Here is a 27,914-nt window from a genome sequence, read left to right on the forward strand (position 1 = left end):
CAACATGATAGGTATTAACCCTAGTTGGAGATTATGAATGATTGTAAACAACAAAATGGAATGAAGTCATATGTGACCTTTCCAGCATATACTTTACAATTGATGGGAATATTGTTTCAAGCCATAATCAAAGTATTAAGTGCATGGTATATAAGTATATGATGCTATAAAGCATGGCTTAGGGTCTCACATAGTATGGGAAGACAGGATAATGTTAGCTGTGTATGTGATAAGCAATAACTGTTACATATGAGTGAGGATGAATGAAATGATATGGAAGGGAAGGGGAGGAAGTGAGAAGCATGAGAACCAAAAATTCTAAAATGAGGATTGTGAAGAGATTGACCCAGAATTGAATAATGAGAGGAAAGCATGTGGTACTGTATGGGATGTACCACTGACACCTGTGAGATAACAAAAGAGAATTTGTGTCCCAGATAGGAGCTTTGTTCTTATCCTCAAAGTAAGAGTGGTAATCTGAAGAATAAATCAGAAAAGATGTGAAGGAACTCCTATGTTAGAATGCCAAGAAAGCAAGGATCCTTCTGATTTCTGTCTGCACCTAGAGCTGACTCTGTGCCACAATGCTCCATACCCAAGTACTACTGTGAGAGAGCTGATCTCTCAGGAGTGCTGACAAGCCTGTGAGCACAGGTATGACCACCACTTCTGGTCAAATTCCTGACCCAAGAGGGTCCTGCCCAGATCCATCAGGATATAGGAACCAAGGAAAAGTCAGGGACAGGATCCTTCCACTTTCTCTATATACCCCAGAGCTGACTCTATGCCAGAGTTATCCATACCCAAATTCCTCCAGGAGTAAAGTGGTCGCCCAGGAGTACTGACACACAGGCTTGCAGGAGGGACAAGTCACAGTCAGAGACAGCAAGACCAGCTCACAACAGAGATAACCAGATGGCAAGAGGCAAAGGTAAGAACATAAGCAACAGAAACCAAGGCAACTGGGCATCATCAGAACCCAGTTCTCCCACCACAGAAAATGTTGGATATCCCAACACGCCAGAAAAGAAAGACTATGATTTAAAATCACTTCTCATGATGATGATAGAGGACATAAAGAGGTACATAAATAAATTCCTTAAAGATATACAGGAGAAAATAAGAAAGAAAGAAAGAAAGAAAGAAAGAAAGAAAGAAAGAAAGAAAGAAAGAAAAGAGAAAAAAGAAAAAGAAAAAGAAAAAAATAAGAAAATAAGACCAGGCATGGTGGCACACGCCTTTAATCCCAGCACTTGGGAGTCAGAGGCAGGCAGATTTCTGAGTTCGAGGCCAGCCTGGTCTACAAAGTGAGTTCCAGGACAGCCAGGGCTATACTGAGAAACCCTGTCTCAAAAAACCAAAAAGAAAAAAAAAAAAGGAAGGAAGGAAGGAAGGAAGGAAGGAAGGAAGGAAGGAAGGAAGGAAGGAAGGAAGGAAGGAAGGAAGGAAAAGAAATACAGGAGAACACAGGTAAACAACTAGAACCCCTTAAAGAGGAAACACACAAAAGAAAAATCCCTTAAAGAATTACAGGAAAACACAACCAAACAGGTGGAAAAATTAAGCAAAACCTTCCAGGATCAAAAAAATGGAAAGAAGAACCTTTACCCAAAACATCTAGAAATTCAAGGACATAATGAAAAGATCAAACCTAAGAATAATAGGTAAAGAAGAGAGTGAAGATTGCCAACTTAAAGGGCCACTAAACATCTTCAACAAAATTATAGAAGAAAATTTCCCTCCCCTAAAGAAAGACATCCCCATAAACATACAAGAAGCCCACAGAACTCCACATAGATTGGACCAGAAAAGAAATTCCTCCTGTCACATAATAACTAAAACACAAAATGCACAAAACAAAGAAAGAATATTAAAGGCCTTAAGGGATAGAAGTCAAGTAACATATAAAAGCTATCCTATCAGAATTACACCAGATTTCTCACCAGAGACTATGAAAGCCAGAAGACCCTGGGCAGATGTCATACAGACCCTAAAAGAACACAAATGCCAGCCCAGGCTACTATATCCAGCAAAACTCTCAATTGACATAGATGGAGAAAACAAGATATTCTATGACAAAACCAAATTTACAAAATATCTTCCCATAAATCAAGCCCTAAAAAGGATAATAGATGGAAAATGCCAACACAAGGAGGGAACTATACCCTAGAAAAAGCTTGAAAGTAATCTTTCAACAAATCCCAAAGAAGATAGCCACACAAACATAATTCCACCTTTAACAACAAAAATAACAGGAAGCAACAATCACTATTCCTTAATATCTCTTAACAACAATGGACTCAATTCCTCAATAAAAAGACATAGACTAACAGACTGGATATGTAAACAGGACACAGTATTTTGCTGAATACAGGAAACCCACCTCAGTGACAAAGGCAGACACTACCTCAGAGTAAAAGGCTGGGAAACAAATTTCCAAGCAAAGGGTCCCAAGGAACAAGCTGGAGTAGCCATTCTATTATCTAATGAAATCAACTTTTAACCAAAAGCTATCAAAAAAGATAAGGGTGAATACTTTATACTGGTCAGAGGGAAAATATCTATCAGAATAAACTCTCAATTCTGGACATCTATGCTCCAAATGAAAAGGCACTCACATTCATAAAAGAAACTTTTCCAAAGCTCAAAGCACACATTGCACCCCACACAATAATAGTGGGAGACTTCAACTCCCCATTCTCAGCAATGGACAGATCATGGAAACAGAAACTAAATAGAGACACAGTGACACTATGAACCAAATCGATATAACAGATATTTATAGAACATTTTATCCTAAAACAAAAGCATATACCGTCTTCTCAGCACCTCGGGGTACCTTCTCCAAAATTCACAATATAATTGGTCACAAAACCGGCCTCAACAGATATAAGAAGATTTCAATAGTCCCATGCACTCTATCAGATCACCATGGACTAAGAATGTTCTCAAATAACAACAAAAACAAGGGAAAGTACACATGGAAGTTAACGACACTCTGCTCAATGTTAACTTGGTCAAAGAAGAAAAAAAGAAAGTATTTAAAGACCTTTCAGAATTTAATGAAAGTAAAGGCACAACACGCCCAAACATGGGACACAATGAAAGCAGAGGTAGAAGGAAAACTCATAGTTCGGAGTGCCTCCAAAAAGAAACTGGAGAGAGCTTACACTACCAGCTTAACAGCATACCTGAAAGCTCTATAACAAAAAAAAAAGCAAATACACCCAAGAGGAGTAGACAGCAGGAAATAATCAAACTCAGGGCTGAAATCAACCAAGTATAAACAAAAAGAATGATAGAAAGAATCAACCAAACTAGGAGCTGGTTCTTTGAGAAAATCAAAAACAGAGAGAACCCAGACTAATCAGAGGGCACAGAGACAGTATCCAAATTGACAAAATCAGAAATGAAAAGGGAAATATAGCAACAGAAACTGAGAAAACTCAAAAAATTATCAGTTCCTACTACAAAAGCCTATATTCAACAAAACTGTAAAATCTGGATGAAATGGACAATTTTCTAGAGAGGTACCAAGTGCCAAAGTTAAATCGGGATCAGATAAACTGTCTAAACAGTCCTATATCCCCTAAAGAAATAGAAGCAGTCATTAATAAGCTCCAAATCAAAAAATATAAGCCCAGGACCAGATGGCTTTAGTGCAGAATTCTATCACACCTTCAACGAAGACTTAATACCAATCAATCCATAACATGAAATAGAAACAGAAGGGACACTTCCCAATTCATTCTATGAAGCCACAGTTACGCTGCATATACTCACTTGGAGATGCAATGGTTTCTGTTTAATCAGGAACTTGTCATAATTTCCTTTCATAAAGGACTTCATAAGAGTTTTTTTCTACTTCTATCTTGTTTAATGTTCCAAATAGATTTTAAAAACTGGTTGAGTGCATACTACTTTTAGCTTCAGAAGATATCATGTAATGCATTTAAGAGGCATTTAACTATTATAAATTATTTTAAGAACCTAAAAATGTCAATACTAACAGGTATATCTTTTAATGTTATTAATTTAATAATTAAAAAAGAAAACAAAAATGCCACAGAATAAATGAAGCTTGTTGAAGGAGAAAAGAAGGTTCAAGAGACGGGAGAACACAGACATGAACTGAGTCTGCTTCTGTATTCCAGTAAAGACAAGATGTGGTCCTGATAAATTGATAAACTCTCACAGAGAAGAAAGGATGAAATAGGAGGATAATGGAGAAGAGACTTTGTAAAATATGCAACAGCAGTTCAAGTTAAGGGAAAAAATGAATGGATCTAAAATCACAAATTTCTGATGAAAATCTCATTGGCTTTGTGGTTCTATGGGAGACTGGAATGGTAGAAGAACAAGGGATGCATTGGGAAATAAAAATTGACAGCATTAATTTCACTTGGGACTTTGAGCTTGATGCCTGTCATACATGCAATGGAAGGAAGATGATTAGTCAATGGTGAAGAAGAAATCTGTGTTACAGGGACATACAGGACTGATTTTCAAATTGTAATATAACAGATTGGAGTATGTGAGATTTTCTTCTATTTTATATTAAATTGTGTTGACAAAGTTTATTCAGATTCATCAAGAATATCAAAATATAAAATCTCATAGAGCAAATTACAAACAACAATTGAGCAGAAGGCCAGAGAGGAAAGAATTAGTCATTTTTTTTCTCTCAATAGAAGTGCTTAGTGGCATTTAGAAAAGGATTGGAAACAGAAATCTGTTAAAGAGAAGTTAAGAATAATCATTAATAATTTTAATGAGTACAGACATTTGGAGTTTTAAAATTATAATTTCTAGGAAGATGGTCAGATCCATTGTTGTAGAATATATACCCTAGATATATATTGATTTATTTTTTATTTAAAGGAACTGACATTTTCCCATTAGGATACTGGAGAGGAAGAATGATAATGAATAACAAAACTGTCATCACCCAGTTCATTCTCCTGGGCCTGCCCATCCTGCCAGAGTACCAGCACCTGTTCTATGCCCTGTTCCTGGCCATGTACCTCACCACCATCCTGGGGAACCTCATCATCATCATCCTCATTCGACTGGACTCCCATCTCCACACACCCATGTACTTGTTTCTCAGCAACTTGTCCTTCTCTGATCTCTGCTTTTCCTCTGTTACAATGCCCAAGTTGCTGCTGAACATGCAGAGCCAGGACACATCCATCCCCTATGCAGGTTGCCTGACACAAATGTACTTTTCCAATCTTTTCGGAGGCCTGGAAATCTTCCTCCTTGTGGTCATGGCCTATGACCGCTATGTGGCCATCTGCCTTCCCCTTCACTACACCAGCATCATGAGCCCCAAGCTCTGTGTGTTTCTGGTGCTGCTGTCCTGGGTGATTAGTATGCTGTATTCCATGTTGCACACTCTACTCTTGGCTAGATTGTCATTCTGTGAGGACAATGTGATCCCTCACTTCTTCTGTGACATATCTGCACTGCTCAAGTTGGCCTGCTCTGACATTCATATTAATGAACTAATGATATTTTTCTTAGGAGGGCCCCTTATGATCATCCCATTCTTACTCATTGTTGTGTCCTATATACAAATTGTCTTCTCTATTCTAAAGGTTTCATCTACTCGGGCCATCCAAAAGGTCTTCTCCACCTGTGGCTCACACCTGTCTGTGGTCTCACTGTTCTATGGGACAATTATTGGTCTCTACTTATGTCCATCAGCTAATAACTTTTCAGTGAAGAAGGCTTCCATTACCATGATGTACACAGTGGTAACTCCCATGCTGAACCCTTTCATCTACAGCCTGAGGAACAGAGATATAAAAGAGGCCCTTGTAAGAGTCCTTATAAAGAAAATATCATTATAATGGCAACCCTGGGATTTTTACTTAAATTTTAATGAATACATTGATATTTTAATATTACAAAATGTATCCTTCAAAAGGGACCCACATATAAGAACATAATACATAATAATCCCATTTGCAAAGTGTGGGTACTTCAGTCCTTCTTAGAAGGGGAAACAAAATACTCACAGGAGCAAATTATAGAGACACAGTGTGGAGCAGAGACTGAAGGAAAGGCCATTCAGAGAATGCCCCACTTGGGGATACATCCCAAATAGTCACCAAACACACCCATTACTGTGGATGCCAAGAAGTAAGAAGATGCCATGCTGATAGGAGCCTGATATAGCTGTCTCCTGAGAGGTTTTGCCAGACAGAGCCTGACATATACAGAGGTGGATGCTTGCAGCCAACCATTGAACTGATCACAGAGTCCCCAGTGAAGGACTTAGAGAATGGACTGAAGGAGCTGAAGAGAGTTGCAACCCATAGGAAGAACAACAATATCAACCAACCAGACCCCCTTCCAGAGCTTCCAGGGACTAAACCACCAACCAAGGAGTACACATGGAGGAACCCATGGCTCCAGCCGCATAAGTAGCAGAGGATGGACTTGTCAGGCATCAATGTGAGAAGAGCCCCTTGGTCCCTTGACGGCTGGATGCCCCAGTATAGGGGAATGCGAGGGCATGGAGGCGGGAGTGGATAGTAGGTAGGGGTACACCCTCATAGAAGCAGGAGGAGGGGGATGGGATAGAGTTTCAGAGGGAAAATCGGGAAACGGGGAAACATTTGAAATGTAAATAAATAAAATATCCAATTAAAAAGTGAAAAAAATAATGATCCCATTTGCAAAAGGAAGTTTTACAAAGTAGTTCAGTCAGTGAAAGGGACCTTGGTGACTCACTGATGCCATCCTAAGCCTTGAATAAGTGATTCTAGAAAATCATAAGGGAAGAACGAATGTTTTATTAGATTCTATTCCTTACATTCTTTTTATTGTTATAGAAAATAGAATCTTCTCTCTTTCAATACATGCCAGCCACAGTTTCTTCTCCCTCCACTCCTTTTAGTTCCTCCTACCCCCCCTTCCCCAAATTTAACTCCCTGTCTCTTTCCTCTTCTGAAAATATCTGGCGTCCAAGAGAGAAGAACTAAATACCACAAAACAAGGTACAATAAGAAAAGGTGGAAGCCCTCCTGTCAAGGATTGCCAAGAAAACAATCAGGAGGAATAGACTCTTAAGATCAGGCAAAACATTCAGAAATAAACCTGAAAACACTGCTTGTAGTCCCACAAAAACACCAAGTTAACAGCCCTAACATATAGGCAGAGGACCTGGTAGAGATCCCTGCAGCACCTCTATGTGGAGCAATGGACTATGCACAGACAGTCTAGCCAGAATGTCAGAAGCTTGGGACATTGTCTGCATGACTGATAGCTACAGAGCTCCCCTGTGGCGACTGTGGGGCAGTAATTTCGACAAGAGCCAGGGATCCAGGAGACATGATTGAGAGCCTTCCATCCCATGTAGGTGGAAATTAATACCCACCGGGTTTCACCGGGGTTCAAGACCTAAGCTGGAGACCTAAGACTGGATGGAGACCAGGCTGTCTGTGCATAGCCCATTGCCCTACACCCCTGCTTGCCTTGTCAGGCTTTGGGATCCCTGTGAGCAATTGTTTAGTTAATTTGGTGGGACCATGATCTCCTGGTATCCTCCAACCCCTTTGACTCCTACAGTCTTTCCTCCCCCTCTTCCATAGGGTTTCCCCATCTCTGAGGAGAGGGACACAGTGGAATACTTCAATTTATACTGTCTTTATGCATAATGCTTGGCTGTGGGTCTCTGCATCTGCTCAATCTGGTGCCAGAAGAATTCTATCTGATAATATCTGTACAAGACTCTAACATATGTGTACAGAATAATATCATTAGGAGTCATTTCAATTACTTTTCTCCAGTAATGTTTGGTTCTACTCTAGGTCTCTTCTCTATTCATTCTCTGGATCCTGGCTATCTAGCCAGTATAGGGCATGAGGTCATTTCATCTACACTCTGAGGAACAAAGACATAAAGAAGGTCCTTGTAAGAGTTACGTGCAATAAAAAAATCCTTTGTAATGGTAGCATTTGGAATGGTTATAAATGTATTGAGGCAAATATTTTATATCAGATATTATCCATCGTCATAGGAGCTACATGAAAGAACATGGTACCTAACTGTTCAATACATGCAATAGAGGAGGTTTAGAAGAATAGCCAAAGTAGGAAAGGATGTCTTTTATATCTGGCTACAACTTCCTCCTTATCTCACATAAACAATCCTGGAAGTGCATATTGACTAAGGCATTTCCAGGTATTGTCTAATATGGTCTCCATTCACGTTAGGTCACTGCAAACATTTATCATTTTACCCTAATTTCTGTGTTCACTGATAGAACAGTTAAAATAGTTTAAGCAATGGATTCATGACACTGGATAGCAATGAAACATCTTCACTACCCTGCTTCCTTCTAAAATTTTCAACTGATATACAAACACTAAATTTGACAATATTTTCCCTCAACTCCCCCACATTCTCCCCATATACCCATGTTATCTTTGCTGACAAGTCTTTACACTGAACAAATTAGTTAGAATCATTTTGTACAATTGTCATTTGTATAATTTTTGTCTTAAATTGGAATTGATTGATAAACGGGGCAATTCAATTTACTTCTCTAAGAGCAAAGGGAAAAGAAAAAAAGCTAAAATCTTGTAAAGTCTAATGTATGTTCATATTTTACTTTATAAAACATGTTTCTAGTGGGTGGCTTTATTTTACTCTTATGACAATCTCAAGGAGGTAGAGAAGCTTCTGTTTCACAGACTAAAGAATGAGAAGTTCGTCCAATCCAATTGCGCGCGGGACCTGAGACTGCATTAGTTAGGGAAGCAGAAACCGGCCTGAGTAGGGCCACAGGCCTCATCCGGCCGGATCAGCACGAGGGTAGCTAGAGCGCAGGGTCGGCTGACACCTGCCAGCTACCCAAGACCCCCGCCACAGGATTTTGAGACTGCTGGTGAGTGGAACACAGCTTCTGCTCCAGTCCAATCATGCGGGACCTGAGACTGCTTTGGTTGGGGAGGCAGAAATCCTTCCTACGTAGGGCCACAAGCCTCTTCTGGTCAGAAAAGCACCGGGGTAGCAAGGGCGCAGGGCCGGCTGACACTCGCCAGCTACCCACAACACCCACCACAGGATCTTAAGACTTCTGGAGAGTGGAACACAGCTTCTGCTCCAATCCAATTGTGCGCGGGACCTGAGACTGCATTAGTTAGGGAAGCAGAAAACCCGCCTGAGTAGGACCACAGGCCTCTTCCGGCTGGACCAGCACCGGGGTACCGCCAGCTACCCACGACCCCTGCCACAGGATTTTGAGACTGCTGGTGAGTGGAACACAGAGTCTGCTCCAATCTTTAAACAGTGACAACTACAACAACTAACCCCAGAGATTTCCAGATGGCGAAAGGTAAACGTAATAATCTTACTAACAGAAACCAAGACCACTCACCATTATCAGAACCCAGCACTCCCACTTCGCCCAGTCCAGGGCACCCCAACACACCGGAAAAGCTAGACACGGATCTAAAAGCATATCTCCTGATGATGGTAGAGGACTTCAAGAAAAACTTTAATAACACACTTAAAGAAATACTAAGGAACACTGGTAAACAGGTAGAAGACAGTAAAGAGGAAGCACAAAAATCCCTTAAAGAACTGCAGGAGAACACTGCTAAAGAGTTACAAATCATTAAAGAAAAACAGGATAACCTAATCAAACAGGTAGAAGTCCTTAATGAAAAACAGGAAAACACATCCAAACAGATGATGGAAATGAACAAAACCATACTAGACCTAAAAAGGGAAGTAGACACAATAAAGAAAACTCAAAATGAGGCAACACTGGAGATAGAAACCCTAGGAAAGAAATCTGGAACCATAGATACGAGCATCAGCAACAGAATACAAGAGATGGAAGAGAGAATCTCAGGTGCAGAAGACTCCATAGAGAACATCGGCACAACAATCAAGGAAAATGTAAAATGCAAAAAGATCCTAACTCAAAACATCCAAGAAATACAGGACACAATGAGAAGACCAAACCTACGGATAATAGGAGTGGATGAGAATGAAGATTTTCAACTCAAAGGACCAGCAAACATCTTCAACAAAATTATAGAAGAAAACTTCCCAAATCTAAAGAAAGAGATGCCCATGAACATGCAAGAAGCCTACAGAACTCCAAACAGACTGGACCAGAAAAGAAATACCTCCCGACACATAATAATCAGAACAACAAATGCTCTAAATAAAGATAGAATACTAAAAGCAGTAAGAGAAAAAGGCCAAGTAACATATAAAGGCAAGCCTATCAGAATTACACCAGATTTTTCACCAGAGACTATGAAAGCCAGAAAATCCTGGATGGATGTTATACAGACACTAAAAGAACACAAAATCCAGCCCAGGCTACTATACCCAGCCAAACTCTCAATTAACATAGATAGAGAAACCAAAGTATTCCACGACAAAACCAAATTCACACATTATCTCTCCATGAATCCAGCCCTTCAAAGGATAATAACAGAAAAAAACCAGTACTAGGACAGGAACCACGCCCTAGAAACAACAAGAAGGTAATCCCTCAACAAACCTAAAAGAAGACAGCCACAAGAACAGAATGCCAACTTTAACAACAAAAATAACAGGAAACAACAATTACTTTTCCTTAATATCTCTTAATATCAATGGAATCAACTCCCCAATAAAAAGACATAGACTAACAAACTGGCTACACAAACAAGAACCAACATTTTGCTGCTTACAGGAAACTCATCTCAGAGAAAAAGATAGACACTACCTCAGAATGAAAGGCTGGAAAACAATTTTCCAAGCAAATGGTATGAAGAAACAAGCTGGAGTAGCCATTCTAATATCTGATAAGATTGACTTCCAACCCAAAGTCATTAAAAAAGACAGGGAGGGACACTTCATACTCATCAAAGGTAAAATCCTCCAAGAGGAACTATCAATCCTGAATATCTATGCTCCAAATACAAAGGCAGCCACATTCATTAAAGAAACTTTAGTAAATCTCAAAGCACACATTGCACCTCATACAATAATAGTGGGAGACTTCAACACACCACTTTCACCAATGGACAGATCATGGAAACAGAAACAAAACAGGGACACAGAGAAACTAAGAGAAATTATGAATCAAATGGATCTGGCAGATATCTACAGAACATTCTATCCTAAAACAAAAGGATATACCTTCTTCTCAGCACCTCATGGTACCTTCTCCAAAATTGACCACATAATTGGTCACAAAACAGGCCTCAACAAATACAAAAATATTGAAATTGTCCCATGCATCCTATCAGATCACCATGGACTAAGGCTGATCTTCAATAACAAAATAAACAATAGAAAGCCAACCTTCACGTGGAAACTGAACAACACTCTTCTCAATGATACCTTGGCCAAGGAAGGAATAAAGAAAGAAATTAAGGACTTTTTAGAGTTCAATGAAAATGAAGCCACAACATACCCAAACTTATGGGACGCAATGAAAGCATTTCTAAGAGGAAAACTCATAGCTCTGAGTGCCTCCAAAAGGAAACTAGAGAGAGCACACATTAGCAGCTTGACAACATACCTAAAAGCACTAGAACAAAAGGAAGCAAATTCACCCAAGAGGAGTAGACGGCAGGAAATAATCAAACTCAGGGGCGAAATCAACCAAGTGGAAACAAGAAAAGCTATTCAAAGAATCAACCAATCAAGGAGCTGGTTCTTTGAGAAAATCAACAAGATAGATAAACCCTTAGCCAGACTCACTAGAGGGCACAGGGAAAGCATCCTAATTAACAAAATCAGAAATGAAAAAGGAGACATAACAACAGATCCTGAAGACATCCAAAACACCATCAGATCCTTCTACCAAAGGCTATACTCAACAAAACTGGAGAACCTGGATGAAATGGAGAAGTTCCTAGACAGATACCAGGTACCAAAGTTATATCAAGATCAGGTTAATGATCTAAACAGCCCTATATCCCCCAAAGAAATAGAAGCAGTCATTAATAGTCTCCCAACCAAAAAAAGCCCAGGACCAGATGGGTTTAGTGCAGAGTTCTATCAGACCTTCAAAGAAGATCTAATCCCAGTTCTTCACAAACTATTCCACAAAATAGAAACAGAAGGTACTCTACCCAACTCATTCTATGAAGCCACAATTACTCTGATACCTAAACCACAAAAAGACCCAACAAAGATAGAAAACTTCAGACCAATATCCCTTATGAATATTGATGCAAAAATCCTCAATAAAGTTCTTGCTAACCGAATCCAAGAACACATCAAAACAATCATCCATCCTGACCAAGTAGGTTTCATCCCAGGGATGCAGGGATGGTTCAATATACGGAAATCCATCAATGTAATCCAGTATATAAACAAACTCAAAGACAAAAACCACATGGTCATCTCGTTAGATGCGGAAAAAGCATTTGACAAGATCCAACACCCATTCATGATAAAAGTCTTGGAAAGATCAGGAATTCAAGGCCCATACCTAAACATGATAAAAGCAATCTACAGCAAACCAGTAGCCAACATCAAACTAAATGGTCAGAAGCTTGAAGCAATCCCTCTAAAATCAGGGACTAGACAAGGCTGTCCACTTTCTCCATACCTATTCAACAATGTACTTGAAGTCCTAGCCAGAGCAATTCGACAACAAAGGAGATCAAAGGGATACAAATTGGAAAAGATGAAGTCAAAATATCACTCTTTGCAGATGATATGATAGTATATATAAGTGACCCTAAAAATTCCACCAGAGAACTCCTAAGCCTGATAAACAGCTTCGGTGAAGTAGCTGGATATAAAATTAACTCAAACAAATCAATGGCCTTTCTCTACACAAAGAATAAACAGGCTGAGAAAGAAATTAGGGAAACAACACCCTTCTCAATAGTCACAAATAATATAAAATATCTTGGCGTGAATCTAACTAAGGAAGTGAAAGATCTGTATAATAAAAACTTCAAGTCTCTGAAGAAAGAAATTAAAGAAGATCTCAGAAGATGGAAAGATCTCCCATGCTCATGGATTGGCAGGATCAACATTGTAAAAATAGCTATCTTGCCAAAAGCAATCTACAGATTCAATGCAATCCCCATCAAAATTCCAAATCAATTCTTCAACGAATTAGAAAGAGCAATCTGCAAATTCATCTGGAATAACAAAAAACCTAGGATAGCAAAAACTCTTCTCAAGGATAAAAGAACCTCTGGTGGAATCACCATGCTGGACCTAAAGCTCTACTACAGAGCAATTGTGATAAAAACTGCATGGTACTGGTATAGTGACAGACAAATAGACCAATGGAATAGAATTGAAGACCCAGAAATGAACCCACACACCTACGGTCACTTGATCTTCGACAAGGGAGCTAAAAACATCCAGTGGAAGAAAGACAGCATTTTCAACAAATGGTGCTGGCACAACTGGTTGTTAACATGTAGAAGAATGCGAATCGATCCATTCCTATCTCCTTGTACTAAGGTCAAGTCTAAGTGGATCAAGGAACTTCACATAAAACCAGAGACACTGAAACTTATAGAGGAGAAAGTGGGGAAAAGCCTTGAAGATATGGGCACAGGGGAAAAATTCCTGAATAGAACAGTAATGGCTTGTGCTGTAAGATGGAGAATTAACAAGTGGGACCTCATGAAACTACAAAGCTTCTGCAAGGCTAAAGACACCATCAATAAGACAAAAAAACCACCAACAGATTGGGAAAGGATCTTCACCTATCCTAAATCAGATAAGGGACTAATATCCAATATATATAAAGAACTCAAGAAGGTGGACTCCAGAAAGTCAAATAACCCCATTAAAAAATGGGGCTCAGAACTGAACAAAGAATTCTCACCTGAGCAATACCGAATGGCAGAGAAGCACCTGAAAAAATGTTCAACATCCTTAATCATCAGGGAAATGCAAATCAAAACAACCCTGAGATTCCACCTCACACCAGTCAGAATGGCTAAGATCAAAAATTCAGGTGACAGCAGATGCTGCCGAGGATGTGGAGAAAGAGGAACACTCCTCCATTGTTGGTGGGATTGCAAGCTTGTACAACCACTCTGGAAATCAGTCTGGTGGTTCCTCAGAAAATTGGACATAGTACTACCGGAGGATCCAGCAATACCTCTCCTGGGCATATATCCAGAAGATGTCCCAACCGGTAAGAAGGACACATGCTCCACTATGTTCATAGCAGCCTTATTTATAATAGTCAGAAGCTGGAAATAACCCAGATGTCCCTCAACAGAGGAATGGATACAGAAATTATGGTACATTTACACAATGGAGTACTACTCAGCTATTAAAAAGAATGAATTTATGAAATTCCTAGCCAAATGGATGGACCTGGAGGGCATCATCTTGAGTGAAGTAACACAATCACAAAAGAACTCACACAATATGTATTCACTGATAAGTGGATATTAGCCCAAAACTTAGGATACCCAAGATATAAGATACAATTTGCTAAACGCATGAAACTCAAGAAGAATGAAGACCAAAGTGTGGACACTGTGCACCTTCTTAGAATTGGGAACAAAACACCCAGGGAAGGAGTTACAGAGACAAATTTCGTAGCTGTGATGAAAGTATGGACCATTTAGAGACTGCCGTATCCAGGGATCCATCCCATAATCAGCTTCTAAACGCTGACACCATTGCATACACTAGCAAGATTTTGCTGAAAGGACCCAAATATAGCTGTCTCTTGTGAGACTATGCCGGGGCCTAGCAAACACAGGAGTGGATGTTCACAGTCAGCTATTGGATGTATCACAGGGCTCCCAATGGAGAAGCTAGAGATAGTATCCAAGGAGCTAAAGGGATCTGCAACCCTATTGTTGGAACAACATGATGTACTAACCAGAACCCCGGAGCTCTTGTCTCTAGCTGCATATGTATCGAAAGATGACCTAGTCGGCCATCAATGGAAAGAGAGGCCCATTGGACTTGCAAACTTTATATGCCCCAATATAGGGGAATGCCAGGGCCAAAAGAATGGGAATGGGTGGGTAGGGAAGTGGGGGGGCGCTATAGGGGACTTTTGGGATAGCATTGGAAATGTAATTGAGGAAAATATGTAATAAAAATATTAAAAATTAAAAAAAAAAGAATGAGAAGTTTACTGATTTTCCATCTCACACAGAGGGGCAATTAATGAGCATGATTGTGGTCACAGAGCAATTCCCTTATTTTGTCCCATTTCTGTAGAAAAAAAGAATTTTTCTTTACTTTTTTAAATTCTCTGCCTCACTATGGCATGAAATAACCCTGGCCCCTTATTTCCTCAGGTGTCCTTGTTAGGTGCTGGCACACAAACCCAGATCTTTCTTTTTTCTTTCTTAATTTTTTTTTTACTTAAATGTTTTATACATCAAACATATTAATAATATTGAGGGGTTTTTTTTTTGTTTTTGTTTTTTGAGACAGGGTTTCTCTGTGTATTCCTGGCTGTCTTGGAACTCACTCTGGCCTTAAACTCAGAAATCCACCTGCCTCTGCCTCCCAAGTGCTGGGATGAAAGGCATTCGCCACCACCGCCCTGATAATATTGAGTATTTTGAGAATCAAATAATACATAAAAGATTTGTTCAGCTTTTATATTCATACCCTTTCTTACCCTAAAAATATTAATGAATATTTCATACTATACATAACTAAAGATCCTATATCTAATGTTTAATACCAAATTGTTTCAAAACCTACAAAATATTCTTTGAGTGTTAAGCATTTACTAGTAAAAGAGGAAAAAATATTAAAATGAATCATTAAGAAATACATTCAAAAGCCCTTATATGATACCACCTGACATAGTGAGAGAATATTTAAAACACATTATATATCTGTGTACATTGTCTAACAATCAGTTTACTTAAAAAAGATTATCAGTGTTTCTAGGAGAGAAACTATTTTATCAGTAACAATATTTTAAAAATTTCAAAATAGCAAAAACTGTTTGAAGTTAAACATTAAGAAACTGCTAATTTCAAGCACAGTGAGAAAAATTATCAATATTTCCATGATTTTTATAGAATATGATTCCAATATTTTCAACTGTTAATATTTGCCAAACAGAATAATTATTTTAAGATATATTTCGCTGTTATGGCTCCCTTCTCATTTCTGATTTTATTAATTTGGATACTGTCTCTGTGCCCTCTGGTTAGTCTGGCTAATGGTTTATCTATCTTGTTGATTTTCTCAAAGAACCAGTTCCTAGTATTGTTGATTCTCTGTATAGTTATTTTTGTTTCTATTTGGTTGCTTTTAGCCCTGAGTTTGATTATTTCCTGCCATCTTCTCCTCTTGGATCTATTTGCTTTTTTTGTTCTAGAGCTTTCAGATGTGCTGTCAGGCTGGTAGTATATGATCTCTCCAGTTTCTTTTTGGAGGCACTTAGAGCTATGTGTTTTCCTCTTATCACTGCTTTCATTGTGTCCCCTAAGTTTTGATATGATGTGTCTTATTTTCATTAAATTCCGAAAAGACTTTAATTTCTTTCTTTATTTTGCCTTGGCCAAGTTATCATTGGGTAGAAAATTGTTCAGGAGTCATGTGTAAGCAAAATTTGCTTATACTTTTTACTGAAATAGAAGAAAATAGCATTCATACAGAAGAAAAGAGCTTGGATATCCAAATAAATCAGTGAGATCTTCAAAATAATAAGAAAGTACAATTTGTTAGCGTTTTTCTTCTATTATCCTCTGTAGGGCTAGATTGGTGGAAATATAGTGTTTAAATTTAGTTTTGTCATGGGATATTTTGTTTTCTCCATCTATGTTGAGAGAAACTTTTGCTGTGTATAGAAGTCTAAGCTGGTATCTATGATCTGTTAGACTTTTAAAGTCTTTGTTGAGAAGTCTAGTATAATTCCAATAGGTCTGCCTTTATATGTTACTTGGCCTTTATTCCTTGAAGCTTTTAATATTCAAATATGTTGATTGCAGCTTTATATGTAAAAGCCAAAAGCTGGAAACAACCTAGATGTTCCTCAGCTGAAAATAGCAGATAAAGAAAATGTGGTTCATTTACACAATGGAATACTATTCAGTTGTTAAAAACAAGAGAACTTGTAGAGTTCACCTTCAATAGAAAGATAGGACATCACGTTGAAGTCTGGGGATGCCATCCTACAGTCAAAAACTCTGGCCCAGAATTGTTCCTATCTAAAGAAACTTCAGAAACAAAAATGGAGAAGGGCCTGAAGGAAAGGAGGTCCAGTGGCAGGCCCAAATTGAGACCCAGCTCAAAGGAAGGCCTCGAGGCTTGACACTATTACTGATTCTATGGTGTGCTTACAAACAAGGGCCTGTCATTACTGCCCTCCAAAAAGGCCCAAAAAGCTGGGAAGGCTGAATATGTCCTAATTTCAACTGTTCCTCTACTAAATCTCTGGCAGCTACTAATTTTTCAGAGGAAAGAGGCCACTGAGGAATCCATACAGGCTCCTCTGTTTTCCAAGTAATGGGTATACCACCCTCAATGGCCCCTAGGAAAAACCCAATCCCTTTTTATCTTGTTTGAACTTTGCAGGCACTGGTATAGTCATGCCTTGTAATGACTTTCCTAACCCTTTTCCTGGTAGTCCATACTAGACATAATTTCTCAGGATTGTGGGCAATACTCATTAGTTAGTCTAAGATCCATTTTGGTTAAGACATCCCTACCCCATAGGGTCACAGGAATATCCACAATATAAGGAAAATATTTCCCTGACCTACCTTCCTCATTTTTCCAAGTCCATTCCTTAGCACTTATAAGGGGAGCAGTCTCATAACCTAGACCACGGAGGCTTTGAAATGAGGTTTGTGAAGGCCATTTTGGTGGACAATCATGAGTGGAGATGATGCTGCAATCTGCACCTGTGTCTAACGACCCCAAAAAGGATCGTCCTTCAACCTCCAAAGTTAACAAAGTTAACAAAGTTAATTAGGGGCGATCTCCTAATTCCATTGATAAGAAAGTAAACAGAGAACCTGTAGAACCTAGTCCACTCTCTCCTCTTATTTTATTATTTGCTGGAAAATATTTATGCAAACTTGGCAACAGTAATAATTGAGCAATTCTATCTCCTGGGGAGATAGCTGAAATGCCACTAGGGGAGGCCACTAAGATTTTCACAACCCCCTTATAATCTGGATCAATCACTCCAGGGGTAATTTGTAATCCTTTTAAAGCAGGAGATGAGTGGCCAAGCAATAGTCCTACAATATTTTTGGGAAGGGAGCCTTTAAAATCTGTATCTATGGGCTGCACCCCCATCTGTGGGGTTAATACGAGTCTGGTGGTGGAGTGGAGGTCCAATCCTCTGGAGCCATTAGTGGCTCTCTGTGGTCTCTCGGATGATGAAGAGACAGCCAAGGTTTGTTCTGGTCTTTCTGAAGAGCCCCATATATTTGAGGACCCTGGGGATGTGGGCCCCACTGTCCATTTTTTGGTCTGGTGCCACCATATCCTGCTTGTAATGGTCGGCCTTCTATATCCTTTGTAGATCTGCATTCATTAGCCCAATGTTTTCCCTTCCTACATTTATGGCATAAGCCTGGCTGTCTACGTTTATCTAATGCGGCCCGTTTTTCATTTTCAGGGCAGTTTCTTCTAAAATGTCCTCTTTAGCCACACTTATAACAAGCATCATTGCTAAACTTGTCCAACTGCACTACCACTGCCGTTAGGCCTGCATTGGTTAATGGGCCCCCTAGTTCTCTGCAAACCTTCATCCATACTTCTAAACCTTTATGTTTATAGGGTGTAATGGCTGCTCTGCATTCTTTAGTACATTGCTTATATACTAGCTGCTTCACCAAAGGCATAGCTGTATCTGGGTCTCCAAAAATTCTAGCAGCTGCTTCAAGGAGGCATGCTACAAAGTCTGAAAATGGTTCTGTGGGACCCTGCAAGATTTTCGTAAGATTGCCTGAGACTGCACCTTTGTTCAGCAATGCCTTCCAGGCTTTGGTAGATATCTCATTTATTTGGGCATAGACTGCTTCAGGATAATTTGTCTGATCTAAAGCAAAACGTCCTAAACCCAGAAGCATGTCTGCATCCTAATGTCTCTGAGGATCTTGTCCTGTAGCTAAATTTGCTGCTGCCTGACTGTTTGCATATTCATAGGACAAGGACTTCCAGTCTAAATACTGTCCAGATGACAAACAAGCCCAAGTAATATTATTCCAGTCCCCCGGGAAATGAGACAATATCTAGCAAGCGCCTTGACCTGTGCAACTACAAAAGCTGCACTCACCCAGTAGATATGGATTGACTCAGCCAGTTGCTTAATAGTTTTAAAATCTATTGGCTCATGATAGCGTTGTCCCTGGCCATCTAAGAAGACAGGGAAAGTCAGTCCAACTTCCTTCCAAACCTCTGGGCAAAATGAGGTACCTTGTTTATCAGCTTTTGTGGATTCCTTTTTTTCCTGTATACTCAGGGTTAAAAGGTGGAGTGGTCAGCACTTTCGATTTTACTCTTTTGCCAGCCAACCCCCACTTTTTTAAAGGATTGGTTTTGTATGACAAATCTGGATCATACCTATCCCTCTCATACTGAGCTGCCTCTTCTTCTAGGTCAACTTCCTCATCTATCAAGCTCTGAGTCACTGGAGTCAGAACTTGCTGAACTTATTGTTAAGTCTTTTAATGAGGGATACATTTTTGCTATTTCCTTTTCTTTCTCATTATTTCCTTTTCCTTTTGAATTTGCCTTTTCTCCCTTCTCCTTTTCTCTCTCTTTTTCACCCCTTTTCTTTCTTTTGCTTATGTGTTTCCTATCTTCCTCTGACATACTTTCTTGTTGTTCCATGAGAATTTTCTGACCTGCCTTAACTGCTTCTATCAAACAAATGCAGAGGCCAGATATTACAAAAAAAAAAAAAAAAAAAAATGAAACAACAAGGATAAGAGCTACCTACACTGGGTCCACGGGCAAGAAAAACATATCCCCCCTTTTAACTGGGGATCAATTTGGGAGACTTACTGGTACCACTGTTCCTCAGCTGAAGAGGACTCCTTATATACACCCCAGCACAGGGAAAAGCTTTGTGTCCTCCTGGGATTGGTCAGTCTGCTGGCACCTTAATTTGCATGCAACTGCTCAGGAGGGGTTGGCACCAGATTCGGGCTAGTGCCTGCGCAGTGGTGTTGTTTACAGCCACGGTGTACCGGAAACTGGCGCCATCTTTTAGGCATCAGCTGCCTACACTGGGATGCATGCATGCATGCATTTATAGAAGATACAAAAGAATGCATAAAAACAATTTTTAACTTATCTATTATTATTTAAAATGATGGTATGCAATAGGTCAATAATTAATATTCTGTAATAACCAATTTAATTGCTGTTTTGAACAAGGAACAGATACTTTGTCAGGTTCTTAAGACACAACTTTTGTTATAGTTATCCCAAACTATATGAATTTATCTTAAATTTCTTTGTTAGCACCACAGTAATTTTAATAGGATGCTGAAACCGTGCTTTGAGGTGAATGCCACCTCAGCCTTGCCCACCCTCGGCCTTCCTCTTAGGCAGAAGAGGCTGAAGGCAGCCCAATATGTTGTAGGCCAGAAAGTCCAAACGAGGGCAACAGAGCACCCTGAGTTTTAGCAGGAAAAATATGGCTACCCCCGGCGGGGACAGGCGGAGGCTCATGGGGGCAATAGCGAGCATGACCCTCCCCTGAGTTTGCTACAAAGGCACCCACTTTCTAGTGGCCTCCCGCACTCAGGGAAAGCTGCATGCCCCAAGGCCCCGCCCCACAGCAGCCAGCAGCTGGCTGGCTCCACGTGGGCCAATGATCGACCGGGAGGATAAGGACTTTACAATAATGTTTTCTCTTGCCAAAGAATTGCTGTGGGCACAACTAATATTTAATTACCATTGATTATAATTAATAACAATTATAAAAGCTTTCGTTATTTTCTGCAAAGCCTTCTGTAGTAAACTAAAACCCTAAGTATTAAAAAGATATTGCCTCTGAATCTTTTCTGGAGCAACAGCTACTTCCCAGAACTTAAAAACTCCTTGTGTGAGAGCAAGGATTTAAAGTAAACTTCCCTTGAGAGGCATTAGCTAATAAAATACTTTCCACATAGGAAACAATTTACACTGAAAGATTCAAACTCTTAGCTCCTTGTATAGAAGCAGAAACAATAAAAATTCTTCTTACATAATGTAAAGATTAACCATACCTAGAGGCAAAATTTTCCAGTGATTACCAGTTCACTAGAAGCAAACCCATTACAATTTATCCAGATGCAAAAGAAAAAAAAACTTTTAAATCTATAATAACTTTATATAAAATAGGCAAGTCAAATCACAATGTCCTGATAAATTCTACAGCGTTGGAAAAGCAATACCCAATTTCAAAGTAATATATCACTTTAGAATAAATGTTAGAGGCATTACTATCATGCTACAAAGTTTGGCTGCCAATTTATACCTATGAATGCATGACAGTGCAAGCTTTAATGCTTCATTAAAGAGACATTGCTTTAAATCTTATCTTAATTCTACTTTCTAGGATAAGAATCACATTAAATATTATCTCTGCTAGAAGTATCTTAGAAGGCCCAGTTTTTTGGCCTGCTTATGCCACGTGTTTGAAATACTCCAAGCCTGAGTAACCAATTTAAGGCTAGCCTTCTGTTACCAATATTACAATTATTTAATCCTAACCAATAACTTATGAGCTGATACTCTTGTGAAGACATGCAGAGCACATTGCCAGTAAAAAACAAAACAAAACAAAACAAAACAAAACAAAACAAAACAAAAACAAATGAAACTGCTACACTTAGTCCAATCAGAGAATTTTAATTTTTCTAGCTATAATTATAAAATAAAAAGCACGTTGTCAATGGCTAAACGCAATAATCACAAATGCAGAGAATTTTCTTAGGAAAAAAAAAATCAATCAGCTTTTTCACCCCAAAACCAAGAGGCTGCAGAGTCCCTTTCTTAAAAAAAGTTTTTTCCAGCAGGGGCCCTCCTGCTGTGCCTGATCCTGGCTAAAGCATGTGGCCATTCTCTTGCCGAACCAGCAGATTAAGTTTTAGCCATTTTTATTTTTCAACATGAAACACAGAACATTCAGTCATGCAGACGACTAGACACGAACACACATGAATTGAACACGTGAACAGACCGGTGCACCAGACATTAGACAACACAAAGAGAGCATAAGGGCTAGAGAGAAAAAGGCAGGGTGTCCCCAACATTTCTCTCTGCCTCTGGGAGAGTTTCAAAATCCATTTTCCTCTATATTATTTTATAATTACAAACCCTGTTTCTGCTGCCTGATGCAGCTCTCATTTGCAAACATCTGCCTGATTATTTAATCCAAACCCTTTTAATTCTCTTGCCTAAAAAGCAGCTTCTGAAAGCTGTGGCTGACTGCTTGCTCTGTTCCTAGATCCTGATATCACTCCTGAACCTGAGCGGATCCAGCACGGGCCAGCGCTATTCCAGCTCAGACCATATCGCACCTTAGCAACCTTTTGCCCATTGCTTCTCCGTGCCCCGTACAAATTTTCTAATTCTTTCTTATCTGTGGAGCTCCATACCAGCAGTGTTTCTTCCAGCGTCCTCTGCCATTCCCAGGTCCCATGTTGGTAAGCCAAATGTTTGGGACCAGCCTGTGGCTCTCATGTCCGGGTTCCAGCCTGGGAGGCAACCTGGAGCTGAAAGAGAAGAGGGAACCTAGGCAGGTAGAGAAATAATGGAACCAAGACATGTTAGTCTTCTCAAGGTTCAAATGTTTATTTAAAAAGTCTGCGCTTATAAAGAGGGAAACCCACCCCTTATTATGCCAAGTTTCTTGATGTTGTCAGCACCGCCTTTTAGTAGTAATTCGCCAGATTCACAGGTTGTAGTTAATTCCAGAAAATCTTGGAAAACAGGTTTGCCCTTATGGCAGGTGGCAGGCAGTGTCAGATCAAAGGAAACTAGTTGAGTAGGAGAAGCAGCACTGAAGGTGGCCCTGCCTCAGTGGCATAACTGTCTGAACCAGCCTGCCTAGGCTGAAGGAGGTTACAATTCAAGATTCCTCTGTTGTGAAATTTCTGTTTAGTTCTATACCCTATTTTTTTTTGGTGTTTTGGTGAATAGTTGCTCGAGGTATTTATATATTTGGATATTAACCATCTCTCAGATGTGGGGTTAGAGAAGAATATTTTCCAATCTGTAGTTTGCCAATTTTTTCCTATTGACTATGTCCTCTGACTTACAGGAGTGTTCTATTTTCATGAGGTCTCATTTCTCAATTCTTGATCTTTCAGCATGAGCCATTTGAGTTCTGTTTAGGAACTTTTCCCTGTGCCAAAGAGTTTCATGATCTTTCCCACTTTCTCTTCTATTAGATTTAGTGTATCTGGATTTATATTGAGGTCCTTAATCCATTAGGACTTGAGCTTTGTCCAAGGTGATAAATATGGCTCTATTTTCATTTTTCTACATACAGATAGCCAGTTAGTCCAGCACCATTTATTACAGATGCTTTCTTTTTCCAAGATATGTTTTTGGCTTCTTTGTCAAAGATCAAGTGTCCAAGAGAGTCAACTCACCTGGACCCTTGGGGCACACAGAACAGCAATGACTTTTGCTGTAAGGTCAAGAACTGACAAATGGGACCTCATAAAATTGCAAAGCTTCTGTAAGGCAAAAGACACTGTCAATAATACAAAAAGGCCACCAACAGATTGGGAAAGGATTTTTACCAATCGTAAATCTGATAGGGGACTAATACCCAATATATACAAAGAGGTCAAGAAGCTGGACTCCAGAAATTCAAATAACCCCATTAAAAAATGAGATTCAGAGCTAAACAAAGAATTCTCAACTAGGGAATACTGAATGGCTGAGAAGCACCTGAAAAAAATGTTCAGCATCCTTAATCATCAGGGAAATGTAAATCAAAACAACCTTGAGATTCCACCTCACACCAGTCAGAATGGCTAAGATCATAAATTCAGGTGACAGCAGATGCTGGCGAGGATGTGGAGAAAGAGGAACACTCCTCCATTGCTGGTGGGATTGCAAGCTTGTACAACCACTCTGGAAGTCAGTCTGGAGGTTCCTCAGAAAATTGGACATAGTACTACCAGAGGATCCCACAATACCTCTCCTGGGAATATACCCAGAAGAAGTTCTAACTGGTAATAAGAACACATGCTCCACTATGTTCATAACAGCCTTATTTATAATAGTCAGAAGCTGGAAAGAACCCAGATTTCCCTCAACAGAAGAATGGATACAGAAAATGTGGTACATTTACACAATGGAGTACTACCCAGCTATGAAAAACAATGGATTTATGAAATTCTTGGACAAATGGATATATCTGGAGGATATCATCCTTAGTGAGGTAACCCGATCACAAAAGAAGTCATTAGATATGCACTCACTGATAAGTGGATTTTAGCCAAGAAACATAGAATACCCAAGATACAATTTGCAAAACACAAGAAAATCAAGAAGAGGAAAGACCAATGGGTGGGTACTTTATTCCTCCTTAGAATAGGGAACAAAACACCCATGAAAGGAGTAACAGAGACAAAGTTTGGAGCTAAGACAAAATCTCAGTAATTTTGATTAAGTATTGGTTAACTACAACAATATATCTCCACCTCTTAAAAATATTTTCTAAACTAAAGAGCCACATGTCTGGCACAAGATAAAGGCAACATATTACTAAAATCATTTAATAGCCTTCCAATCATTTTTTTCAGTCCCTCCATGTTAAGTTTTACATCTAGTTATAAACATTAAATTTACTATAAGGCTATTTGTCTGAACACAGTATTGAAGATATGTGCTCCTGTAACAAAGTATATTTTCAAATGGAGGTTTCTCAAAATAGCAAAAAATAATAGAGAAATTAATTAATCATGCAAGATTGATTTTTAAAAATGATGGCTAAGGAAATCTAATATATTTAAGTGTTTTTCAGGCATTTGAGATTTCTCTGTTGAGAATTCTCTGTTTATCTCTGTAACTCATTTTTACACTGGGTTCTTTGTGCTGTTGGTATCTAACTGTTTTATATATTTTGGATGTTCGCCTTCAGTCAGATATAGGGTTGGTGAAGATAACTTCCCAATATATATGCTGCCATCTTGTCCTATTGACAGTTTACTTCACCTTACAGAAGGTTTTCAGTGTCCTGACATCCATTTATCAATTGTTGTTGTTAGATCCTGAGCCATTGGTGTTTTTTTTTAGAGAGTTGTCTCCTGTAATAATGAGTTCAAGGCTATTTTCCACATTGTTTTTTTTATTAGATTTAATGTAACTCATTTTACATTGAGGCTTTTGATCTACTAGGACTTGGGTTTTCTGCAGAGTGGTAAATATGGATCTACTTGCAATCTGTACATGCAGACATTCAATTGGACCAGTAGTTTTTGTTATAATGCTTTATTTTCATATTAATTAAAAATATAAATTGATTCTTTCAGAATCTTTAAAATACACGTGCAGTGTGTTTTTGTTATATCCATCCCAAAACTTTCCCCACACTCCTGTCCTCTTCATTTTTATTCCCACTGAAATAAATGAATTCAGAGATCTGCCTGTCTTTGTTAGGTCACACAATAAGCTTGCTAGGTGGGATCTCACTCTGAGATTGCCATTCTATCAAACCTGGGCCTAAACTAGCTTTGTTTCAGGCTGACCTTGAACTCAGAAATCTGCTTGGTTTTCTATCTGCCACACAAGCTGGCTCACCGTGCAGATTCCTCTGTTCTTTTAGTTCTGCAAAGGTTCTTATACAACTCATATTGCATCCTTATATTTCGAATAGTTGAGAAATTATATTTTTAGAACTCATGTTTTCAGAGTTGTTTCCCACAGGCTTAAGGGCTATTCTGAAATTCTCAGCTTTTACCATTTTACTGAGATATTATCCATACCCTCACCTGCATGACTTGTGCTGTCTTTAAATATCATGGAATCACTAAACTAGACAGAGAGTTCCTCAAAGGAGAAACATGAAAATATGTACATGATTATATGAAGAAGCTTTATGCCCACAGCAGCCATCAACACTCCCAGAGGTCCATGTCCATCTGGCTCTGTTCCTGTGTCAGGAACCATGTCACACTGTCCTTTGAATTGGACATGCCAGATTCAATAATGAAGAATAAATCCCACAGAATGGGGGAGGATTTTCACATCTTTATGTTAACAGAGAATTAAACATCTAAAGTTGGAAAGAACTCATAAGTGAAATGATAATAAAAATAATCCATTCAAATGATGGCCCTGTGATCTCAAACAACTTTGAGAATCATCTTGCTACAGTCATATGGCAAAGATCATCAATGAAATTGACAGGAAATACAGTGGGGAAATGGAAAACTTCACTCATGTTTTCAAGTTTGTAAACTATCACAGCAACTATGCAAATCAATGTGGAAGATTATCAAAACTAAAATTAAATGTACCATATGACCAAGCTGTACTATTCCCTGACATATGGACAAAGGACACACTAACCTACTCCATAAATTCTTGCTCAGCCCTGTTAGTCATTGCTCTATTCACAATAAATATGAAATGCAAACACCCTAAAAATCTTGTATTGCTTGCTTGAAATCCTGAGTTTCTAACAGTTACTCAAGTACTGAATGTGTTGTCATCTGAAATAAGTTAAACAAAAGACTTACCCATTTTATCAAGCCTTTTGATCTAATCAGATTTGGAATTCAATGTATGGATTTAATTATGTTGTTTCTTTGATATGTGCAACACATCATTTCTTTGTTAACAAACTCTCACCATTCCTGATGGCAATATTGGAAAGCTGGGTTCCAAATCAACCTTTTATCTTTTATGGTTATTTTTTTATCAGTAATTTTCAGTTGGTACTTGAGTTCACCATACTTCTCATGTGAATTTGTGTGGTTTAGGTTTGCATTTACTTACAAGATAGGTAGGTATATGTACACCATGGAGTAAACTGAGGTCATCTGTTTAAATGGCATTTTATTGTAATATATTTGAAGTTAATATATAAAGCCAACAAGATTTATTCTATAGGATGATAAAAAGCATAAATTTAAGGAAATACTACATGTGAGCTTATAATATTAAGCACCTATTAATAATGTATACGTAATATACTCTACATGATATAATCCCATACATCACAATATCTCAGTGATGGTAAGTATACACATTTAAGTAAAATTATGCAGGTTATTTTTGGTTTACATCTCATCAGAAAATGTAGGACTGTGAAAATTAGCCTGTGTTCTGGTTGTGCAAAGCTTACTTCAGAGACCCAGTAGAAAACTACAAGAGACTGAACAGTGAACCACATTCCCAGACACAGGTGCCTGACACCAAGGAGGTTCCAGCTCCATAATCCTGTGACTATCAGTCATGTAGACTATGTCCCAAGCTTCTGGTATTCTGGCTAGACTCCACCCCCTCAATTAACCTGGCAATAGCCAGTATGCTCTTCCACACAGTAACCTGGCAACAACAAGGTAGCCCAGCCTACTATAAAAGGATCTGCTTGGGCCTTCCTCTCTCTCTTAAGCTGTTGTTCTTTTTCTTGTCACTTACCTCTCACCTACTCACTCTCCTCCCTTCACCCTCTCTCTACATGGCAATGGCTGGCTTCTACTTCCCTACTCTTCTCCCTTGCTCTGCCTTTCTGCAATAAAGCTCTAAAACCATGGACCATCTCTGCTCATCGAGATCTGCCATACTGGAGCATTAGAGCAGGCTTCCTTCTAACAAGCTGCCTGTCTACCTGCCTGCCAAGAGGCTTTCCTGTGCCCCAGCTACAGCCACCAATCAACCCAATCTACTCGCTGAACTAGTAGCCTAAGCTAGCCAGACTCTCTGGCACCATTGTAAACTGCCAGAGTTCTCCCCCTTTCCCCTTTATCCCCCAGGCTAGAGTCATTCCTAGGGCTCGTTCTCAGCTC

General features: G+C 39.1%; 1 protein-coding gene across 1 annotated transcript; it reads left to right on the forward strand.

Moving 5' to 3' along the window:
- The first annotated feature begins 4,919 nt into the window (after nt 1–4,919).
- LOC110289027 (olfactory receptor 1468-like) lies at nt 4,920–5,855 on the forward strand. Its single transcript, XM_021155237.2, has one exon. It carries the CDS (start codon nt 4,920–4,922, stop codon nt 5,853–5,855), a length of 936 nt encoding a protein of 311 aa, XP_021010896.2.
- Nucleotides 5,856–27,914: the final 22,059 nt, after the last annotated feature.

The sequence above is a fragment of the Mus caroli genome, unplaced genomic scaffold, assembly GCF_978045245.1.
Source record: "Mus caroli unplaced genomic scaffold, Mus_caroli_1 scaffold_13, whole genome shotgun sequence".
Lineage (NCBI taxonomy): Eukaryota > Metazoa > Chordata > Mammalia > Rodentia > Muridae > Mus > Mus caroli.

Coding starts and splice junctions, on each gene's coding strand:
- LOC110289027 (XM_021155237.2), top strand. CDS start 4,920: ATGATAATGAATAACAAAACTGTCATCACCCAGTTCATTCTCCTGGGC.